Source organism: Amphiura filiformis, chromosome 18 (genome assembly GCF_039555335.1).
Source record: "Amphiura filiformis chromosome 18, Afil_fr2py, whole genome shotgun sequence".
NCBI lineage: Eukaryota > Metazoa > Echinodermata > Ophiuroidea > Amphilepidida > Amphiuridae > Amphiura > Amphiura filiformis.
Window position 1 is genome coordinate 15,111,191 of NC_092645.1, and position 24,821 is coordinate 15,136,011.

The following is a 24,821-nucleotide window of genomic DNA, read 5'->3' on the forward strand; positions in this document are numbered from 1 at the left end:
TTCGCTCACCAACGGAGTATTACGTTTATATTTATAACACTGGGTGTCGACACTGTGCTACGTAACACCCAAGTGCGCATAAGTGTAAATCCCTTATTATACCGCGTGGCAGAAAAATGCCAGTACTTGTTTTGGGTAGGAAATCACAATTGTTATTGTTTGGGGTTTCAAAATAAATGAAGCGGGACCTTTTTCCTGCTTTCCTGAACAAGACCTTGCGGGGGCCAAAATTTAAGAGAAATTGAAACAAATTAGCTTAAAACCAGGAAAAAAACAAAACAAACAAATAAACAACAAAAACAACAACAAAAAACAACAATAACAAAATAAACAAAAACAAAACAAAAACATGAAAAGTGAAAAAACTAGAAAGAGGTAAAAAAGCAGGAATCATTTTTTAGGCAGCGATAATTATTTTAGGCTGACCAACGCTCAACGTTGAGAAAATTGCTCCACACGACGAGGTACTTGCCTGGCTAACATCGCGTTATAGTTTAATTGAGCTATGAAAAAGTTATCTCTGTCAAATCTGCCTCCTAATGCTCGCACTGTATATCAGAAACCCGCATAGAACAAAGTCCGATAACCGCCACACGCCACCGCCCTAAAAAGCATAGCCTAGAATAACAACATTCTACTCAACTTACATTCATTCAACATGGCGTCATCCAAACCTGCTCCCTCTCTCGATCCACCCAAAGATCTTGCGCGGTGTGGTATTTGTAATGAGATCATCAACCAACCCAAAGCTCTACCGTGTCTTCACACGTTCTGTTTGGAATGTTTACGAGAATGGAGTAAACCTAATAAGGAAACCGTGACGTGTCCTGTACTGAATTGTAAGAAGACTACACCGATGCCATCCAATGGGGTGGATGGTCTGCCTGGAAATGTCTTTGTGTCATCTCTTATTAACACAAGGTGAGGGTAATATCAAAAATTGGAAACCACCATTTGCGAAATATTCTGTGATTACAACCTTAATCCCTGACAAACTTTTGATACATGATTCTGCCCATCTTGTTTTCGGTAGTCTGAAGCCGTTTTGGTTTTACTCAGACCAGACTAACAGGCAGACGCTATATGTAGTCATAATGACTTTGAATGAGTGCAGAACATAATTTTGTTTAATATTAGGCCTATATAGTTTGATTGAGACACAAACCTTGACGGTACAAAATGTAAGCCTTGAATTAACTTTTTGAAAAATATTATTTGTTATGGTCTCCCCAGACACAACTTGATCAATACACACTCTTGATACATCGTTATGAATTTGGCAAACAGTCGAATCCGTATTCGGCTTTTAGTAAATCAATGTTATGTATGAATTATTTATGAATTAACGCTTTAGCTCAAGAGGGCAGCATATCAATTTTTAACGGTGATGATCGTCGATCGTACTACGTTGCACCGTAAGCTAACCCTGTGTGCCGCCCACTTTTCGCTTACTTTCACGGTGAGCAAGCACCGTTGGAAAATTGATATGCTGCCATCTAGAGCGAAAAGCGCTTAATCCCTTGTTCTCTAATTCAAAATAAATCAAGATTCGGCCGTCTGCCGAATTCATAACGACATGTATTTGAGGCTATTTTGCCCCTGAATTGTCCATATCATGGTATTAATTTCCAAACTGTTTTCTGTTTTTATTAACAAACTGGTTGATAACTTGACTTTTTTTTTTCTCTGACCCGAAAAAAAACAAAAAAACTCTGTTTTCCCCATTATGTAAAGACAACATGTTATCCGCCAGCCATTTTTTTTCACGATTTAAGCGTTTCACAAAGGTGCTTGGGTCCATGTATAATAACTAAAGGTCTGTGCAATAATTATATTAAAGCCCTGGGCAAGGGTAAAATTGGGGAGGGTCCAAAAGTTTTTTGTCTGGCAAGACAAAAGCCAAAAGGAGGGAGAAGCAATTTGTGGCAGGTGGAAAGGGAGCTGCAAGCGATTTTTTGCGCACATTTACGGGCACCTAAAAAAAAAAAATAACTAGCGCAAAAAATGCTTAGGAAAACAGTACAGAAACGTTCAAATATGAAAAATTACAAAATAACAATCATGTTTATCACTCGTACATAAATTCTAGACAGTTCATTGGTGTGCACGCCCATAGTATTGTTGTGGGTAAATGATCGGATATATAATTATGTCAAACTTAATGCTGTGTTGATAAATGAGTATACTAGTATTCTGGACAATGATATATGATATTCTGGATTGATAAAACACAAATATTAGCTGTTTAATTGTGCATTGTTTCATTTCACTCGACGTACCGTCTTGTGAAATGGACCAATCCATTTCATTTCGTGATTATTTTCGTCTCATTCAATAGGTCCTGTGAATAGTAAGGGCGGATGTAAATAGTTTCTTTGGTTTGCATGCCCATCATAACAAGCAAAATATTGCATGTACTTTGATCTTTATTAATATTATCATCATGTACATCTCAGATTACAAAGGGCAGGCCTTAGTTATTTATATATAAACATTTTTATCGCGAATTATATACCAATCATCATAATTATTCGAATATTAAAGTAATGCATTTCGTGATCGTTGAACTTTGATAACAATTAGAAATATGACAACCAAAACCTTCCATCTTCGATATTTCGATATCTTTGTCCTTTTCCCCAGTTTGCCTGTAGAGAAAAGGCATTATACGCCAGTGGGAAACACATGAATGTGGATATCTCTTTTTAATAGTATTGTCTTTTAATGGTTACGTCATCAAAGTTAATATGATAATTTTAGCAATAATGTTTTATAGATTTGTTGAAGCACGAAGCTGAGGAAATAAAGAACTTGAGATCTATTACAGGTCCAATGGCTGAAGTAACCGACCGTGTAACACATCATTGTTTCCATCTTTTCAGCTCGTCTCGAGGGAGAAACGTACCGTGTGTGTGTTGCGAAGAAACAGGCAATGACGTCATGGCTCGCTGCTTAGAGTGCAATGGGTTTCTCTGTCAAGAGGGCGTTCAACTTCATCAGAAGAAATTACTGAAATCCCACCAGGTTATCAAGTTAGAAGACATCAAGTCAGGAAAGGTCAACATGAAGCACTTAGCAGATAAGAAGAAAGCAACTTGTAAGGAGCACGAAGGCCAGCAATTATGGTTTTACTGCGAGACATGTGGAGTCCTGATATGCAGAGATTGTACAGTCGTGGATCACTCAAAACCAGGCCATACATACGTCACCTTAAAGAGCATTGTCTCAGACCAGCGGAAGAAGATCGAAGTGTTAGTCAAGCAAAATGGAGTTACCGAAAAGCAAGTCGACAAAGCTTTACAAGATGCTCATAACGCCCAGCAAAAATTGGATAAAAACAAAAAGAAATCTATCGCTGAGATTGATATGGAGATAGAGAAGATAGAGAAGCATGTTCGTAATATCTGTCAACAGGAGCGTAGACGGCTGTTGAAGCAACAAGAGAAGACCATAGCTTTATCTCGAAAGAAGATCCAATCGTCCAAAGAAACTTTGCAGAGCCAGAAAGTCAGATTTCAAGCAGCGCGAGAAGTAGCTAAGCAAGTTCTTCGGAGTGGATCTGATACTGATATTGCATCTGTTTATAAGCAGCTCAGCAACTCACTTGAGGAATTGTGCAAGGAAGTACCTGATAGTGTCTCACAAGATATTACCGAACTACCTAAGTTCAAGGCTGATTCCAGGATAATGAACGTTACCGTCATCGGGGAATTTATAGATGTGAAACCTTTACCAAGCAAAGTATCAGATGGTTCATGGGAGATGGAGAGTGCGTTTGGAGACAAAGATGATGCTGGCAAAGTATCGGGTGCCTATGGTATTTCAACAACACCCACAGGAGATATTGTCGTAGCAAATTGGTCATCATCAGCATCATCACTTGTAAAAGTCTACAATTCTGATGGGAAGTTTAAATTCAATCTTGATAAGCAATCATGCTGTGCCTGGAATGTAGCAGTCAGTCCTGATGGGAAATTCTACGTGTCATGCTATAATGTCAAAAACATCCGAATGTTTGGATCAGATGGTCGATATGTCTCCCAATTCACAGCGATATCACCAACAGGTGTGGCATCAGATGCAGAAGGAACAGACTTGAGAGGACTGACTATCAATAATAAGAGGCAACTATTGGTAGGAGAAACCAACAAGAAATACATCAGCATCCATGATCTCAATGGCACACATATCACTTCATTCCATGTTAGCATTAACCCGTATTTTATTACCACAACATCACAGGGTAATATCATCGTGAGTCTTAGTGGGGTTTCAGATGTTCAATTGTTAGACTATAGTGGAACTCTTCAGCATACCATAACTGCACCTACAGGTGTGTCTAGTTGGTGGCCTACGGGTGTGTGCTGCAGCATGAATGATGAGATATGTATTAGTAATTATGGGTCACCATCAGGAATCTACTGCTTCTCATCTAAAGGCGTGTACTTACGATGTCTTACACAGGGCATCAATAATCCAATGGGAATAGCGCTATTGCAGAACGACAAGAAGATGGCAGTTGCGGAATCTTCTCGTGTAAAAATCTTTCGTCATAAGTAGGACGTCAGGACTTCATTAGTCACCGTGTGGGTTTCATGATGTGCTGAACTACTAGGACGTCTTCATATATATTGAGACAGAACATCGCTGCTAGCATTGTAACTCGCACGAAACATATTTTGCCCATATGTGACCGTACACGACGAATGAGCCGTAAATGTTCTAAATTGTATTCTGAGTTACAGTGTGAAATTTGCATGAAGGTCGTATTCATAGGTACCTCAAGTTGGTGCGACATGTATCTCATTTTGATAGCGCTAGTCGAAGACCTTTTAAATCAATCAATAATCCTATCGTTGAAGAGGATAATAAGCTTCTACCTATTTCTATGGAATTCTTAAATAGCTCTGGTCTTTAGCTTTGTTTGATTTGGCTAAATCCTGTTCAAGTGGTGGGTTACAAAGCATTTTATTTTGTCTAGGTATGTATAACCAACAATTAACAATGAGAGGACATTCCTGAACCTCGATGACTTGGGGGTGATTTGAAATGACCGCCAATTATGACTGTTTGATATTTATTACCAGCAATGTGGAAAAAGAGACACATGTAGAAAAAAAAAAAAAGGTACCGTTGTTGAAGGAGCAAAGTTCAACAAACCATAACCCCGCTTCTGGATATCGTTTGAAGCAAATGATATACCATTTTAATGCTTATGATATATATTTTCTAAACACGAAATAAAACTAAATTGACCGGGGCCGAATTTACGGCTCATTCGTTGTGTACGGTCGCATATTATGGTTGCCCTTCACCTGCTTCCAGTACATCTTAGAATCCCATTATAAGACTGCTAACATTAGGTTCAATGGGACATGTATAATTATTTCTGATCTGATAACTACATGATTCAACTCGTGAGGGAATCTCTCAGCTGCAAAATCACTTTTCAGAGTCCACATTTTTCGGGATAGGTAATGTTTTTAGGCAGCATAATTTTTTTATTTCACTGGGCCTTCATTACCAAAATTTAGATAACACGAACTACGTGTATAGAAAATTTATTCAACGATGTGTTATTTGCTTCATATTGTGTTTAATTTTGTTTGTTTAGTTTTTGTTATATTTTGTTTGTTTAATTATACTAGCGGTCACCCGTCTTTCGCGGTCAGGGTCTTTTCGCGGTTGGTAAATTTTGTATATTTTGTGTACATGTAAATGTTTTATTTAATGTGAATGGTATGAGAGGAGATTATCATTTAGAACTTAGAAGTATAATATTTTGGTATCTTTTCCATATAAATCAATGGCTTGAAATTAGATCATGATCGAAGCAAGTCTTCTTGCCACCATATCATATCCACCGTGAGAAGTCTTGCCCCTGTGGGATGCTGGCTGCTCTGATATTTAAGATTTTTATGCATTTGTTTCTACAGTACTTTTTACCTATTTTGGACAAATTTGTTGTACCATTTAGCTCATTTTTTTATCAGTTTCATCCAAGTTTGTCCCCCACCTTGAAATGTACCTTGCTGCCCCGCCTCATGCAAAAGTCCTTGCTACATCACTGAGCAGATGAACACAATTATATTCACATCCCTCTTGGCCCTCTGTGGCCTGCTGGCTGATCTGATTAATTATACTAGCGGTCACCCGTCTTTCGCGCTCAGGGTCTTTTCGCGGTTGGTAAATTTTGTATATTTTGTGTACATGTAAATGTTTTATTTAATGTGAATGGTATGAGAGGAGATTATCATTTAGAACTTAGAAGTATAATATTTCGGTATCTTTTCCATATAAATCAATGGCTTGAAATTACAATTAGATCATGATCGAAGCAAGTCTTCTTGCCACCATGTCATATCCACCGTGAGAAGTCTTGCCCCTGTGGGATGCTGGCTGCTCTGATATTTAAGATTTTTATGCATTTGTTTCTACAGTACTTTTAAGCCTATTTTGGACAAATTTGTTGTACCTTTTAGCTCATTTTTTTATCATTTTCATCCAAGTTTGTCCCCCACCTTGAAATGTACCTTGCTGCCCCGCCTCCTGCAAAAGTCCTTGCTACATCACGTAGCAGATGAACACAATTTTATTCACATCCCTCTTGGCCCTCTGTGGCCTGCTGGCTGATCTGATATTTTAGATTTCTATGCATTTGTTGTACTTTTTATTTGTTAGCCCATTTTGGATAAATTTGTCGTACTCTTATCTATAGCCCATTTGTAACAATCCCCCCATGAAATTTGCCTCGCCCCCTCCCCCCCCTCTCTCTCTCTCTCAAAATTGGACGTTTTATTGGGGTGCGGACAACTTTACTCTACGCAACGCAAAAATCCGTTTTCCGAAATAATGCATGTAAAACGTAGAAGTTTTTAGCCTTACCAATTCGAAAAACTCAGTAATTTATTATATATAGATATTTTTAATGTCGTATGTCTTTAATACATTATGACGTAAATCTGTTTCATGCATGGTCAATATAGCTAACATTATGATAATAAACTAAATTGTTGAAATTGTTCCATGCTGACGAACCGGCTCTTTTCTTTCAGATTCCAGGTATATTCCTCTTTTGGGGTCAGGTAACGCTTTCATGCAGCGCCTCATCTTCGGAACTATCTACCTGATATATATTAAAGCCATATTATAACATTTCCATACAAAATAGATTAGTATTTATTTGCCATAAAATAATGAGCTTTTATTATCAGTTAATTTTGACCCGAACAACTGAAGTAAAGCAAAGAAAATTGGAATTTACTCACCAATACAGGGTGTCCCAGAAAAAATTACCGAGTGAATAAAATTGAACGTAAGTCGAGAAATAGACATCAGAATCAAGAATTTTAAAATGTAGCGCATAGCCTATTTTATTTTGCATCACATACAAAAATTTTATTTGATTCGGTTGACTGGTTGCGAAGAAATTAATGATTACATAATGCGAGTATTAATGCAGTTCATTCCAAGTTTGATCAACAGGCGCTTTTTTCATACTCGCTCACCGCTTCTTAACGTTTGTGTATCTCATTAAATTTAGTCCACATTATCTATTTTATAATCCGACGGTGATTATATTTTTCATGCTTTCACTAAAGATGGATAACAGTTTGTCCGAGAAAACTTTGATTTCTGCAATTGGAAGTTTTCCAACTTTAATTCTTAAGGTTGTGCAAATATGTTATTATTTTAAATTTCCAAAGAACATTTGAGCTAAAAATGACAATGATCAAGTGTTTACAGCTTTACGTGTGATTTTTCATACCATGCAACATCAATGTTGAAGTGTTAAAACATATAAACATTGCATTACAATTTCTTGGAAATATTCCAAAAATATTAAGGGCTGGGGTATGAACGTTTGGACAGTATTTATTTTGGGACATCAGAGCACATCAGACATATCGAATTGCATTCTGAATACGAAGAATGTCATTCTGATATCAAATAATTTTGATTTTTGAAATTCGCAATTTAATACACATTTTATGGCAAATCATTAAAAATTGATATTTTGATATTTAACAGTACTTGAAGTAAACTTTATAAATCTGATGATTTATACTTAAAGTGTAGTGTAGGTGGGATGCAAAGCCGACGATCAATTGAAAATTTTGACCTTTCGTATTAAAGATATGGATTTTTTTCCCAAAACACCAAACAAAATTAGGTCTTTTTGGGAAAAAAATCCATATCTTCAATATGAAAGGTCAAAATTTTCAATTGACCGTCGGCTTTTTCTCCCTGCTACATACACTTTAAGAATATATCATTACATTTATATAATTTACTTCGAGGACGGTTATATATCAAAAATTTGACAAATATCAAATTTTTATAATTTGTCATAAAATTTGTATTATATTGTGATTTTCAAAAATGAAAATTATTTGATATCAGAAAGACATGCTTCGCATTCAGAATGCAATTAGATAGGTCCGAGGTGCTCTCATGTTCCACAAAAAATACTGTCGAAACGCAATAAACGCTCATTTTAGATCCCTTAATGTGTGTAAGAAACTTTTAAGCCAGCTGGAATTCTTTATGCAAAAATTCTTAATGCAACATTTATATCAACGTTAACGAAAAAAGATATTTACAGGTATCGAGCATCATCTTACATGCAAGCTTTCATTTTCAATATCGTGCAAATTTTCAAATTTGAACACAACCTAATTAAATGTTTTGCAAGAAACAGATTGTTTAAAAAGAACGAACAGGATTTCACCAAACAAAATATGAAACCCATTGACAGTTAACCACTGGTGCGTTTTGTGTTGAATGATCTTTCTTTCAAACTTGGAATGAAGTGAATTGATGCATGCGTTATGTAATTGGTCATTTCTTCGCAATCACTCAACCGATTCCAATAAAATTAGCGTATCAGATGCAGAATAAAATGTGCTACACGCTGATTTTTAGATTTTTGGATTCTGATATCTATTTCTCGACTTACGTCCGAATTCATTCGCCCGGTAATTTTTTCTGGGACACCCTGTATGTATCACACCGTCGGTTGTGTTACGGTACTATCCTTTGATGTGTATATACCGTCCCACACGCCATGTACGTACTGTGTTCATGAACATCGTGTATTCTATCGCAATGATATTAAAAACGATTGTTCCTGCGTTTTATTCAAAATCTGGGATTTTGAAAACTACAGGACCTATAGTCTTGATTTTGGCAGGGTATGTTAGTTTAATAAAGTACAATATAATTATGTAAAAAACAGAATTTTACAAAACTGGACTAACCTATTATGCTTCAATTGTTTTATTTCTAGTTAGGCCGTATAAAATTAATGTTTTGGTTCTCGTCCCTCCCTCCTCAATTTCTGGGATTTGTCAGATTTTTTTTTTTTTTTTAGATTTTTCAATTATTTTAGACTTTGGAATGATTTATGAATTTTTCATACATATAAATAAGTTTATTAGAGAACAAGGACCACTTCCAAGTCTTTTTGTGGTACTCTAGGGGGGTTTATACCTCAGAATCTAACATTTGAAAAAAAAAAAAGTGCCTCATCGTTTCCTCGAGCACTGTTGGAAAAGACCGAAAACTACAGACAATGCTAATTTTACACTGAAAAAAAAAAAAAAAACCTCCCTCCCTCATCAATTCATGAAAATCCTCTGGACGAGAACCAAAATATTAATTTTATACGGCCTTATCATGTTATGCGTGATTGTAAAATTAGGCCTATGTCGGTTTTTGAATGATGCTACACGCTAGTGCTGTTGCGGGCACATTTTTTCCCGTTTTCCTTCATGCAGCGTATAATTAGTATTGCGTGGTTTATTTGTGTGCATTGTCTTCTAAACAGCCTTTCTGACACGGAACCACTGAAAATTGTAGAGCTTAGTGTCCACAATTAAAGCCAGAACGTACGATCTTATAATAAACCTGATTTTTGTTATATAAGAATTGCACTTAAATAGAAATAACAAAATTTGCTGTGTCTGCAGGTCAACAGAGCAATTTCGACATAAAGCATGCATATTATGACTTTAAAAAAATATAACTCCATGTTAATCGGCCGAACCAAAATAACTAGTGGGGTTCTTTTCACTTTACCTTGTTACTTCAGCTTAAAAAGAACAGAAACCCTTCCGAGCAGGTATTGCTAATATTATTTCAGCATTTTGGGTAGAGAAGAACAAATTGTGCATAGCAAAATTGTGAAAGTTTGACCAAATTACGGTGTTTTTAAAGAAAGTCTCCGGCAATCACAACATTTTGACTTATATGTTAGAAAAATAATTATCCTAGGGGGCCACTCAAGTATGCGTGACCAAATTTTTTTTTTTTTTACACTACCAGCAAATTTAGGCCCTTAATAAGGTAATTTGATATAAAATTTACCCCCTAGTAAAAATGAAAAAAATATACCTCTTTTCGACTCGTAATTTACCAAAAGTTTGAAAAGGTACCCTAAACAAGTTGTTCAGTTTCAAAAACTACCCTTATTCTTGAAAATCAGTGTTTTTTTATACCCTATGCGTCATTCGCGTAACTTGCCGTGCCTGAAAAAACACACCCTATTCCTTGTTTTTTTTTTTTTGGTCAAGCATGCGTACAGAACATTTATTTGAGTGGCCCCCTGGATAATTATCAAGCACGAATCACGTGGTTTTATTTAAAACAAACTCATAATTATTGACCATAAAAGAGAGTAAAAACAGCCGGCTCTAAATACGCGATATTCAAAATACCCGCGCTGAAATTGTCTAGTGCCCGGGAATTTTGAATATCGCGTGTTTTTATTCGTTTTCATGGTCAACTTGTTATGTGTTTGTTTTAAATAAAACCACGTGATTCGTGCTTGATAATTAATTTATAAGGCATAATGTTGTGATTGCCGGATACATTATTGTAGACTCATTTGTGATTTATATTTGTCACCATTTCATAAGGGGCTGTGCAATAATTATAAACCGGGGGAGGATAAAATTGGGGGGAGGGGGCAAGAAATTTTTGGCGAGCCGAAAGATGAGGGGGCAAGCAACGTTTTGGGCAGCCGAGAGGGGGGAAGCGATTTTGGGCACACATGCATGGGGTGCCTTTTAAATAAAACGCTCTAAAAAGGCTTAGTAAAATAGTACAGAAACGCTTTAATTTGCAAATTGTCCTGGTCGCTGCGCTCGCAACATATATCTAGACCATTTAAGTTTGCAAATTGGGATCTCAAAAATTTGGCATGTGTGGGGGACAAAGAGGGGGGGGGGAAGCGATTTTTGGCAGGCCGAGGGGGGGGAGGCAAGCGATTTTTGGCAGGCCGTTCGAAATTTTACCCCTGAAGTGGGGGCTCATAATTATTGCACAGCCCTAAGAAGCCAAAAGTTGACGTAAAAGTTGAATAAATTTATTGATCTGTATGTTATTGTGTAAAATCTCATATCAAATGGAATATTTTAGAGAAAACGAGGTCAGCTTGCCAACTTGGAATTAGGATCAGGAATTTACAGAAAACTGAACCCAAAAAATGGCACCAACAGATAAAAGTTGTTACCAATTCCAGTAAGACTAAGCTCAGCATGGACATCCCGGGTATTGAGGATTCGGACTTGAAAGGTAAAGCTAATGCCATCAATACCAAGTTTGCTCAGGTCTTGACCCTTTAAATTGTAGTCATCTGCCTTCCTGAGCTGAGGGCACGGTGGCTCAGTGGTTACGGCCTTGGACTCATAATCTGAGAGCTTGCTTGACGTGCGTGGGTTCGAGTCCCCGTCCCGCCACCGTGTTGCGCCCTTGGGCAAGGCGCTTTGTCACGCTTGCCTCACCCCACCCAGGTGCAATGGGAAGCTGTTAGGGGTAGTCACAGTCGTTGTACTGATGAACCCTGCGCCATTTGTAGGCAGCAAACGTGGTTCCGACATATTCTAATAACGGCGGTATAAATGTAAAACGCTTTGAGGCTGTTTACGGCATAATGCGCTATATAAATATCTACATTCATTTTATTTACATTTGCTTACTTACCTGCTGCAAAACCTCCTCAGTTGTATCCATGGGAGGTTTTTGCTGAGCTTGGCAAACTAAAGTCGGCCAAAGTCACAGGTCCTGATCAAATTCCCCAGCGGCTGGTAAAAGAGTTCGCCCCTAACTGATATTGAATAGTTCTTACTCAGAAGGTAAGGTTCCCAAGCAGTGGAAACAAGCAATAGTTGTGCCTATTCCTAAGCAACTGCCCCCCTATTGAAAAACTGAGACCAGTATCACTCACCTCTGTTTTTGCTAAAGTTGCGGAAGGTTTTGTTGCATGGTGGGTCCTCGATGATATTCAGCATAAAATTGATAAACGCCAATTGGGCAATGTTAAAGGTGTCTCGACAACCCATTACCTTGTTAGCCTTCTTCATCATCTGCATCAAGGCGCTGAAGAAAGTCACAATGTTGGAACGGTGGTCCTAACGGATTTTTCCAAAGCGTTTGACTTGGTCGATCATACCATCCTTGTTGATAAGATAATACGCTTGGGAGTCCATGGATTTGTGATTTCCTTCATGATAGGCAGCAATGTGTTCGTTTTAACGACACTCTTTCAGACTATGTTTCACTTCACGGAGGAGTCCCTCAGGGCACGAAACTCGGCCCCATTGGTTTTCAGATTCTCATAAATGATGCTGCTCAAAATTCCACTTCTAGTTGTTGGAAATACGTGGATGACCTGACATTTGCAGAGAATGTAGGGGAAAGTAGGGTAATCCCGGGCACCTTTCGATAAGGCTACACAGGTACAAGATCAAATAAAGTACATCGTTGAAAGTCATATCAATGCAAAGTAGGAGTAATGCTCTAACTAGTAACCAGTTTTTAATAACTCAACATTTATAGTTAATAAGTTATAATTAAAAAACAAAATGGTAAAAAATGATGGGGTAATGCCGGACACGGGGTAATCCCGGACTAATGATTGCTGCTAAGAGGAAAAGTGGAGTAGGATGATAATCCCCTAGAATGTATTAGGTACTTCTGTTACCTCAAGCATACAACTATGGGGGCTGTCGTTGTTGTCTATATTTTCGAAATAGCAAGTGTCCGGCATTACCCCATCTGTATAGAGACGCATGTGAGTCCGGGATTACCCCTCACGGTCCCGACTTAATTTTTCAGTGCTTGTTCTACTAATCCATTTTTAAGATACCAAAATTCATACATACAGCTAACAATCAAGTATCAAACATAATTTTCATCCATACTTCATATGTGTCCCTTATCGCATTAACTGTCACCCAGCTAATAAATCGCTTTTCAGATAAAAAGTCAAAAATGACAATTTCTGTTTTTTCGTAATTTTCACAAAGAAAGACGAGTCCCAAAGCGCTGGTAGAAGTACACGTGAGGTACACCTTGAGGTAGCTATTACCCTAAGGTAGAATAATAGTGCCACCCTTCTCCGTTTAGCTGCAATCGATGTGTCCGGGATTCCCCACAATCCGGCATTACCCCACTTTCCCCTAAATGGATCACAACCCTCCAGCTTTTTACAATCTATTCTTTATCAGTTTACTGAGTGGTCCAAGGATAATTTGCTCAAATTAAATCCCTCCAAATGTCAGACCCTCCAGGTTTGCTTCAGTAAAAACAAACCCCAGGCTGGCGACTTGAGAATCGGTACAGAGCCACTGTCACGGAGGCTAAGGTCCTTGGCATTTATCTTCAGAACAACCTCAAGTGGGACATCCAGGTTAATAACATGCTTAAAAAAAGCCAATAAGAGGTTGTTTATGCTAAGGTCCCTCAAGAGGTTTAGCTTTGATAGTGAAGAGCTGAGTGTCGTTTACAGTGGTTATGTAAGACCGATTCTTGAGTACGCCAGTGTTGTGTGGCATTCCAGTATTTCTGTTAAACAATCCAAAGAACTCGAGTCTATCCAAAAGAGAGCCTGTAGAACAATCCTGGGAGGAGATTACAGTTCATATCATGATGCCCTGGTTAGTTGTAAAATTGACTCCCTGTCTGATAGGAGGGTGGTGCACTGTTGTAGGTTTGCTGAAGAGCTGCCTAAAAATGAACGAACACAGTCATTAATCCCTCCTACCAGACTTGAGAGTCATGGTCGCAATTTGCGCAACTCCCACAATTTTTCCCAATTCCGTGCCAGGACTGAGTGCTTTCGGCTGAGCCCTATCCCATATTTTCTTAATCTTTTAAATCAGTAATCTCCTCTTGGGATTGTTCTTCATTGCCATGATTGCTTTTTATAGTCTGGTGCAACTGTTACAGGGTGTATCAAAATGATTGGTACCGACGACTTCTCATTTTTGCAGATTTTTAAAAACTATTTTCTGTACCAATTTGTAGTTAATTGTTTAAATATTTGAAATTATAGTAGTTTTATCTTCTGTAAGAATTTTAGATCATAAATATAGCACATTTCGTTCAGAAGCTACATGATTCTAAATGAAAGTAGGTGTTTTTACACTTTTTTCCTTGCCTATTTTTTCATTCATAATATATTTAGTTATATAAATATTTTGATGAATATATATTGGTTGAGAGTAATGTCAAAGCTGTACGCACCTTATTGATTGAATAATTTAGGTGGGGTGAAAGAAGTTTGTGTTTGTATTAAGGTTAGACGAGGTATTGTTGGTCGAAGCAACCTAAAAATCAATTTTCAAATCATATACTTTGCAAACTTAATTTATTATTGTTAATGAGCTATGTACGTTTTACAAAAGTGTTGTTGTTTCAGCCCGCTTTACAACGTAACTCAAGAACTGCAGCACATATAAAAGTATATCTGTGATATTTTAGTTCTTCTACACGCTCGGTATGAATTGAGCGATGCAGTTTTTGCCAAAGCTCACTACCGTTCGTAAGATGCTGTAAACTACCAAATCACAACAGTTAAAAAAAATTAATAACCTTAAAGCAATATTATAACATTTTCAAACAAAATAGATTAGCATTTCTTTGCCATAAAATGTTAGCTTTTACTGTCAGATATATCCCTTTTATTTTGAGCCGAACAACTACGGCAAAGCAAAGAAAATTGGATTTACTACCAGCGCACATGTCGCCAATACGTACCACTCCTTCGGTCATGTTGTGGTACGACCCTTTGTTCTGTATATCACCGTCCCGCAGCCGTGACGTACTGTGTGTTATGAACATCGTGTATGTGTTCGACTAATAATTCCATCGTAATAATAAAGCGCTGAATCAGCCTTTAATTCGAAATCACGGAATTTGACAAAACTACAGCACTTAGAGTCTTGATTTTTGCAGGGTATATTGGTTTAATAAAGTACAATTTAATCGTGTAAAAAAGGGAATTTTGAAAATTCAGTGAGGGCGTCTTCCTCAGCAAATGTTATAATATGGCTTTAACACTTTCTAGGGCGGTAATTTCAATTGTAGTATAAGATGCATTGAGATTACTAAGTAGATGGTGTGGCAGAATGGTTATAGACTGTAGACAGTGTCTCCCGGGGGGGGTACTCAAGTTTGGTTTTGGTAGGGACGTGCCGCTGAGATTTTGGAAGTGGACCCATAAATATACCAATTTTTCAAGAAATTTGGACCCATTGATATACCAAAAGTCAAAATGTTTGGCCGAATTTAACCAAAATTGTCTTAGTTTTTAAAAATTTTCCCAACATTTTGGGAAAATTTTGAAAATTTTGGCTAGATTAAGGAAAAATTGGGCTATTTTCCGAAAAAATTGAGAACATTTTGAAAAAAGGACCCATTCATATACCAAAATAGGCTTTGAAAAAGGGGTCATTGATATACCAAAAGGCTGAAAATGCTACCCATATTTGCGGCACGTCCCCATATGGTCATTTGTACTGAGTACCCCCCCCCCGGGCAGTGTCTATTAGCATGGTTAGGTTAGACCTGGTTAGAGTTATTGAAATGGTTTTTACAGTATTCCACACTTCAGCGCTCTTTCATAGCGAAGAATTACTGGTAATGGTATATGGAGAAGTGCAGATAAGATTTAGAAGACAGTTTCCAAGAGCATGCAAAAGCTCGCAAACATGCTATAACTCACAATGTTTCAACATTTGATATGGGTAGTTACAGAATGGATCTATCACAGGTGGTAAGTTTATTTAAGATCATGGAGCTTCACATCACACTGCCAGAGTCGGAAGGCATAGAATTCAGGAATTCAGGCTCGGATTTGTTGGCTAAATATAGATGGAAATCACTATTCTAATGTAGATATTAGAGTAAAAAATCATAATCGCGATGCCTCGGCAATCCATGCCCTTACCCTCGAAGTTTGACCCTATACCCCTTATGGCAGATCAATTTCAATTCATTTGAGCACTTATACTGATTTTGAGCGTTTTAGTGTACCGGGAAGAATCTTTAAGGTCCCCTTCCTAGCCCCTCCGTATAGGACGATCCCCTCCTTTAGGGAGACGGTTGTTAATAAGGTAGGTCAGTATGTTTAAGGAACAAATTACATTATAATCTAAATTAGAAGAATTTTTTGACTGCAGCACTACTTAAAATTTGATCGCTTACAGGGAGCGCTCGTACATTGCGAATTTCAAAAAATCAAAATTATTTGATATCCGAAGTGTTCTAATGTCCCACAATAAATTATTAAATACTGTCCAAACATTCATACCCCATCCCTTAAACAGAGCACAAATATGCACACAGTACAGACAATTGAATGAAGACGATTTATTTGTGCAAGGATTTCATTTTATAGCTATCTTTTATTTTAATATCAGATATACCTCATACCTAATCAAGAACATAAGATAATATTGTAAAGGCCATAAATATACGCACTCATGCATAGGGAGACAAACGTGATAAAGGTAATCTGTTCTTTTCATTCTCGATCATTAACCTTCGGAACATTTCACATGCGTAATGTTTGTCTCAATGCCTTCTCGGCAATCTCGGGCCATATAGTAATTTAAATCGTGAAACCGTAGAACGAGCTGTTGGTCAGCATAGATATTTAATAAAATTGAATTGAAATACTGGTTACCAGCGACTGAAAATGTATGAAGTATAGTGTCTTTAAGAAATGGGTTTTGTTTTTAGTGTTCGGATACTTTTTATACGATACGATAAAATTTATTTTGGTGTGTGAAAAGGGGGTTAAAAAATTATTTGGCACGTAGAAGCGGGGTGTAAATTTTTTTCGCGCGCTGCGCGAGCAAATGTTCCACTAAAACCAGAACAAACGTACACAAATGGTACATGGCAGATAAGGGTATTTGATCGGGGTGCACCGCTCAGTCCGACACGCTGCTAGTCCCACACACCTCTACATGTAGTCCGACACACTGCTAGTCCGACTACACAAATTTCCTATACTTGCGACAGTCCAAAAATGAAAAACAATGCGCTAGTCCAAAAAAGCATGCGCTAGTCCGAAAACAAAACCACTGCAACAGTCCGACACGCGCCACTAGTCCAAATCTGAAAACACTTTTCAGTCCGACACCCCACTAGTCTGAATCCGAAGTACACTGCGCTAGTCCGAATCTAGAAAACCCTTCTTCAGTCCGAAACTGCGCTAGTCCGAAGAAACTAAATACCATATAGCACTAGTCTGAAACTGAAAGCCACAGCGCTAGTCCGAATCTGAAAAACACTGCGCTATTCCAGTGGCGTAACTAGGGGGGGGCAAAATGCATCGGGCGCCACCCTTAGGGGGCGCCAAATTGACAAATTCAGCATCGATTCTGCGCCCCACCAAGCGATGAAAGTCAAAATTTTCACACGCTCAGCACAAAATTAATTGAAAGAACATTTTAAGACTGATATTCTAGTAACCAAAATTAATTAGTGGCAGGCCTTAATTGTCCAACATTTCGCGCGCGGAATTGTTTCAAGAATGGGAGGGGGGATTATGTATCCTTAGCCCTGGACGCCACAACCCCCTAGCTACGCCACTGACCGTGTCTAAGATATTCTCTGTTGGGGGGAGGGTGGTAGGGGCGCCAATTTTGTTTCTTGCCCCGGACGCTACCATCCCTAGTTATACCACTGCGCTAGTCCGAATATCGGACTAGCGCAGTGTTTCCCAAATTCAGATCGGACTAGCGCAGTGTTTTTCAAAATCGGACTAGCGCAATGGTTTTCAGTTTCAGACTAGCGCAGTGTTTTTAGATTCGGACTAGCACAGTGTCGGATTGAAGGAGTGTTTTCCAGATTCTTAATAGCGCAGTGAAGTTCAGTTTCGGACTAGCGCGGTGGTTTTAATTTCGGACTAGCGGTGTGTCGGACTGGCAGAGTGTATTTTAGATTCAGACTAGTGGTGTGTCGGACTGGTGCAGTGCATTTCAGATTCGGACTAGTGGCGTGTCGGAATAGCGGAGTGTCGGACTTGCGGCATGTCAGACTAACGCCCTGTACCCGGAGTATTGAACGATCATTTATCAACATTTATCAAGTACCTGATAAAATCATAAATGGATGGTTTATTAATACTGGCACAAATAAAACATGCTTATGAGCTGCTTTATAAAATGACGAAACATTTCCACCATTCCACACCTTTTTCAATGACATGGGTACAATTTCACTGCACATGAATACAACTTTTAGTATCGTTAAATTAATATGTATCCTTTGTCCTTTGACGAAGGGGGGCGGGTCAAAATATTTTGTACCTAATAATGATGGGGGTCAAAAAAGTTTTAGGTCCATTAAGGGGGGGTCAAAAAAGGTTTGGGTTCACGAAGAGGGGGGAGGGTGTTAAAAAAAATTCACGCGAAAAAAAAATGAATTTCCAGACCACACTAACGTTTTTCTGAACACTCCCTAAATGACGTGTCTCAATTATATCGCAAATGATCTTAAGGTCCGTAACCCGATCGACAGCACCCCTGATTTTTCTCATTGTTGATGAGTTTTTTATTTCATATAATGGATCATATTTTTCTAATTACCATCCTGCAATTTGACGCTTCGAATCGATGTATTTCCGGAGAAATCTTGAAAAAACAACCAGCTTTTTTGTGGTTATAAGATATAATTATGCGACATAAATAAGAATGATGATGGGCGTAGAATGATGATGTATAAACTTGTACAGGGGCAAATTGATTGTCAGTGCCACGGCGTATAACTTCCAATTTCCATCGGGACACGCACTTGCCCGTATACGGCATAATAGTGTTGCTTCGGGATGCCTGACCAGAATACAAATTCACGCGTACCAACGTATTGGCTGGCTAATTATGAAAATTATTCACATTTACGTTGATAATGTTCCAGTTTTGTCACATAGATGTATAAAGAGGACGATACTTAGCATTATATGTAAGTTTGAAGAACATCCATATCTAAACTGATCGGGTTGAAGTAGATATATAATAACAATTCTCGCTATTCACAATAAGGGCGCCGCCAGCGGTTTGCGATGTAATCGTGATGTATCATGGGAAAAGGTCGACATCCAAGTCCGCGCAATACGAATATTACCATGCTATTACATAGCAACACGTGACAATATTTTTTTAGTTTGTCAAAATAAAGGTGTTACACGCGAATTGATACTCAATAATACTTAATAATGTGATTTGAAATGTGCACAATTAATTTTTTCTTTATCGTTTTGCGTGTAATACCGTTATATTCACAAACTAATATATATTGTCACGTGTTCCTATGTAATAGCATGGTAATGTTCGTATTGCGCGGACTTGGATGTCGACCTTTTCCCATGATACATCACGATTACATCGCAAACCGCTGGCGGCGCCCTTATTGTGAATAGCGAGAATTGTCATGTATCATTTACACTGTCTCGGGTCAAACTCGGATCCAAAAATTGTATAACTCATCGACAGACTCGAAACTAGAAACTGAAAATACTTTCGTAAAGTAACAGAGCGAATTGAGAGTCGATTGTTTGGATTGCAAGGATAGTATTCTTAATGTATAATGATGATGGCCTTTTGTTGCCGTTACTCCTAATGTCTTCATTAGCATCCCTATATAAGCATCTTCATTATGGATATAATGAACATGAGGAGAGATGAATACAGCTTGATGAACTAAGTCTCTAGATATGATATATGCAGCTCCCCTTTCAAAAGGCGGAAAAGTTGGATATGGATACTCATCCAACGGTACAAACCATTTACCAGTCCAACCTGAAGATGAGTTAAGTGGTTTTAATCCTTTAAACAAATGTCCTTCATAGTATAATGTTGTATTAGATAATTTGGTCAAATGATTCACCAAGTTTTCAAGATTTAGAATCATGTCGCTATCAATTTTAAGCATAAATTGTGCGGACCGACAAAATGTGTTTACCCATTCCAACCCCATCATCGTTTTATGGGTTAAATTATCGTAGGTATCCATAAAATCCTTCATGCATATATCCCGATGTGCTTTGTTTTCCTTCGCAATAAGAAATTCAGTATTAGCATCAGTAGTATTGGCTAACAGAAACAGAACCACAATGGACTTGCCAGACACGTGTTTTATTTTTCCCCACGTCTTACGAATAGCTTCACGTGTCGCTATCTCTCCTGGTCTTGATGGCACCATTACCACCAAAAATACACTCCCATTGGTGTTCCTGGTGCATAAATCAGAATTAGAATAAATATAATTAAATCTAGACCGATTTAACACTTTTCCCTCATAAAACAGTGTATTCTTTACAACATATTCGGAGCTCTTTGCATCGGATGCTTTTGTTAGATTTACATCGAGCAATGGTGTATCACTGCCATTTCGTAAAGTTTCCACATGTGCTGGAAGGTCACCCAAAGCCACTTTGTTGCCAAAAGAACTAGAGCTCCACAAATAAACCCAATACATCACGGCGATGGTTAGAGTAACCAAACAACAATCACGAGCTGCAGAACCCATCATATCCCGGTTGTGGATCTGTAGTTTTATATCATACATGCACTAAGTTAAAGTCACAAGTCTAGTCATTTGGAAGGCATGAGGCAAGTATCTCGGACAGGGAAGTGAGACATCTTCAAGACAAAGTTTCTGCAGCCCCATTGCCTAATGACCATACATCGAGTATTGTCCCTTACCAAGTTAATGAGCTTTGTGTAAGTAAGTGCTGTTTCGAAGAAGATATGCCATACTGCTTTGGTAGCTCTGAAAAGAATCGACTTTTGGTTTATGCGCGTGATGAATAGAGTCGTCAAAGTAGGTCATTGTATTGGGCATAGATTATAAATTTGCCATATATCGTCGGCCGTATCACATACTGACGTATTCGACATTTTTAACATTTTTGAGAAAATTGGTATATTAGTTTGTTATGTTCTACTCTATATATTCACCAAAAACCATGCCTCAAAGTGGCTTAATTAGTAAGATATTAATTAATTTAATTTTGACGTATTTACAAAATCTTGAAATGTCTGTATCACATAACGACGTATTTGCCGATCACCTATACTGCGCAAGCCCAGTATGTCGTATCTGCAATTTGAAGGATTTGGCGTTTCACATAGTGACGTATTTGCGCGACGTATTTGCGCGACTTTGTCATTACACGATAAAATCTCTGTTTTGTCCTTTTCACATACTGAAGTATTTGCGCAGCTGTTTCACATACTGACGTATTTGCGCGACGTATTTGTCATTCGAACAGCGAAATTGTCATTAGTCCTTTTCACATAGTGACGTAGTTTATTTAATATTGTTTTTTTTTGCAGAATAAGTTATGCTCCTGATAGTAATAAGTAAATTATATTGAAAATATAGTATATTCGCGTTACTGCTAACCTGGTTTTAATCGACAATAATGTTTTAATCAAGATTATGAAGCAAATGAAAATCTCTAAATTTTCAACTTCGATTTTCTCGAAATGCGTATTTTGCAAATACGTCAGTATGTGATGCGGCCGACGATATATTCAGCAATTCATGTTTCTATTAAAAGTACACCCTTGAAAGATATTGTCAAAACGATAAAATCGTACATCTTTTAGTACTCTCTTTTCCTGAAATGGGTATTAATGACTGTTGAATCAAGGTTGTTCAGTAATAGGGATTTTTCGGTTTATGCGCGTGATGAATAGAGACGTCACATTAGGTTTAGTTATCATGCAAACCCGGGGGGTCAGTCCCATTATGGCCTGTACACCATCCGCGATAATGAAAACGCGTAAAAAGGGTAGTTTTTTGAGGAAAGGCACGATACGCGCGTATCGTGTTTAGGGTATCAAAAACATGAAAAAACTGAGAAAAGGGTAGCAAAATTGCAATGGCTATAATACGCGGAAATGAAATTTAGGGTATGAAATTTGATGCAAGGAATAAAATCCCTGTTTAGGGTATCGTTTTAGCCAAGGATTAAATCCTTGTTTAGGGTGCTTTTCAAAAGTTGATTATCGCGGATGGTGTACAGGCCACAATAGAGAGATTGCGAAATTTACGTGAAACGTGACACGGGAACGCGAACAGCAAGCTACATTAGTCGAAAATCGGTTATTATGCCTCTAGAGGATGAAATATATAGTGAATTAGTCAATCGTGTAATTACCGTAAGGCGATTACTTTGCAGTTGGTAGCAAAAAATGACGTTCCAAAATGACAAAAAAACGCATTATAAAATGCAGAAAAATGTTATGTTTATCATGTTATGAAACGAATCAAAGTATCCTAATAGAACAAGTAGAGTCCGACATGTAATAAAATCCATTTTGGAGGTTAAAATTTGATCTCGTATAGACAAGAAGAAGTGAACAAATTTCGATTTTTTCGACGCGAATTCGAACGGGCAGATTGCCTATTCATTTGTATGTGGAAAATGCCGTCCAAAAATCAGCTTGCGAAGAGGCGTTTTAGGCAAGATTGTGTCGTGGTACGGCATAAATGCGGTATAATTGTCTGCTTGGGACGGGGAACAGAAGTTCGTGCAACGCTATTTTTCGCCTTGCTTTTTCGTTGTGCATTAAACAGCTGTCAAAGTGTTTTGCTTATGGATACTATTCAGCAAACTCCAAAATGTTTTTAAAACATGATAATGCATGTGTTTTTGGTTTTAGTTAAAACGTTTTGATAACATATCGATGTATGTTTATATAAAATCATGAAAACAAACTCGTGTTATACTGAAAAGATAATACAACAACATTTTAAGCCAAAATTCAAAATACTATAGTAAAATATCATTTGGCAAACATATTTAAGTGTCTATTGTGTTAGAACGTTTATCAGCAAGTTTAGAACAAAGGGTATTTTGAATGTTATTAAAACTTTTAATGCCCTTGACCCTCAGATAACCTTTAACCCCACATTTAACGTTTTCTGTAATATATTTGTGTTTGCTGGGTAGTAATCGAACTAGGCATATTAGATTATCTATTTTCATTTTGCTTTAGAAAGTAAACAGGGTATTATTTATATGATAATGGAGTTTGTTTCTTGTTATTCGAATAATATACACCAAGACTTCCCAGGCATCCAACACCAAACTCTGTTTAGATTATTTAGACAAATAGCATACACGTGTGAACATAGGCCTATACTCATTTTCCAATAGCCGCAAAACTCAAATATCGCTAATCTGGACTGAATGCTTAGAGCATTATAGATACAGCCAGTCGTATTTGCATATCAATACCGAGGAAAGTAGTTCGATGAAAGAAGATAATCTTCTCTGGTTCGATGCACCCAAGGTGAATCAATGGGTGCTTCCTATTACCTTTAGATTATTTGTCTCAGCATAGCGCCATCATGATTGTAATTGCGTTTACACGTAGTCTTGGTTCAGACTCTATGCGGCTATCAGAACATACTAGGAACGACGAGCGTTAGGAGCGACACAAACTGGCTGTGTAGGAGGCTAGTTTGGATGTGAACGGGACTATGACGTTCTACCGCAAAATGCAGAAATCCGTAACCCGTATGGCGTTTGCAGTGAACGCCTCTCCGCAATCTCTCTAATGGGAGTGACCCCCCGGGCATGCAAACCATTGGTCAATGAAGTGTAAATTATAGGTAGATGTATGGGAACAACCCAAAAGTTCGATAAAGCCCTATAAACGAAAGTCCTTTCGTTAGAAGGCTAACCCCCTCCCCCCTCCCTTCTAACGTAAGTTTTCAAATATCGAAAATTCCAACCCGGATACAGGACCGTCGTTATGGTGGATGGGGATCTGGAGGAGTGCAACAATGCAATGATATTGATCACGTTTATGGAAGAAACCAATATTCTATTTTATTTTAAAATATTTTTCTTCATACCTTCAAATAAAAAAGAATCAAGGTGCGGTACAACTTACAAATTGCAGGTTGCGAGTTCTGCACTCTAGTATATTGATTTGAAATTATTTCGAAGCAACCACTGTAAAATGTCAATATCGTACTTCAGAAAATACTAAAATTTATATATTAAATCCTTAAAAAAGATCAACTTTGACCGATGTTATAACTACTTTTTTACAAACGTAATCGGACTTTTTGACCCCTTCCCTCCTATGCCTCTCTAAAGAAAGGACTTTCGTTTATTATAGGGCTTCATCGAACTTTTGGGTTGTTCCCTTAAGGATGAAACTTTTCAGCCATGAAGGTTTATGTTTCCCGGTAATGTTTACTTCAAATGCTGACGTGGGAGTCAATAATTGGGATAATCAGCTTAATCTAAATCTCCTCTCTTTTCATCTTCTCTGATTGATTGTAGGAATTCCTTGAATCTGTGGAATTATCTCACCTAACAATGACAGATATAAAATCATCAATCTGATCGCTTTCTTAATTATGTTAAACGTCGTCTTTCATGTAGCATTCTGACACAGATTTAGCATTATTATAATATATTGCAATTGTCATTATAATTTTGTTATTGCTGAGCCGACATTTAATGCCGCATAATAATAGAAGTTGGTAATAAAGAATAT

At 37.7% G+C, this 24,821-nt stretch overlaps 1 protein-coding gene across 1 annotated transcript; it reads left to right on the forward strand.

Annotated features, from left to right (window-relative positions):
- Positions 1–633: 633 nt before the first annotated feature.
- LOC140138979 (uncharacterized) lies at positions 634–4,560 on the forward strand. The gene is made up of 2 exons (XM_072160759.1): positions 634–921; positions 2,883–4,560. Exons 1-2 carry the CDS (start codon positions 659–661, stop codon positions 4,558–4,560), a joined length of 1,941 nt encoding a protein of 646 aa, XP_072016860.1. The 5' UTR covers positions 634–658.
- The last annotated feature ends 20,261 nt before the right edge of the window (positions 4,561–24,821 follow it).

Excerpts from the sequence above, each read along its gene's own strand:
- LOC140138979 (XM_072160759.1), top strand. The coding sequence starts at position 659 with ATGGCGTCATCCAAACCTGCTCCCTCTCTCGATCCACCCAAAGATCTT. Across the intron at positions 922-2,882 it reads TCATCTCTTATTAACACAAG|CTCGTCTCGAGGGAGAAACG; the intron begins GTGAGGGTAATA and ends CCATCTTTTCAG.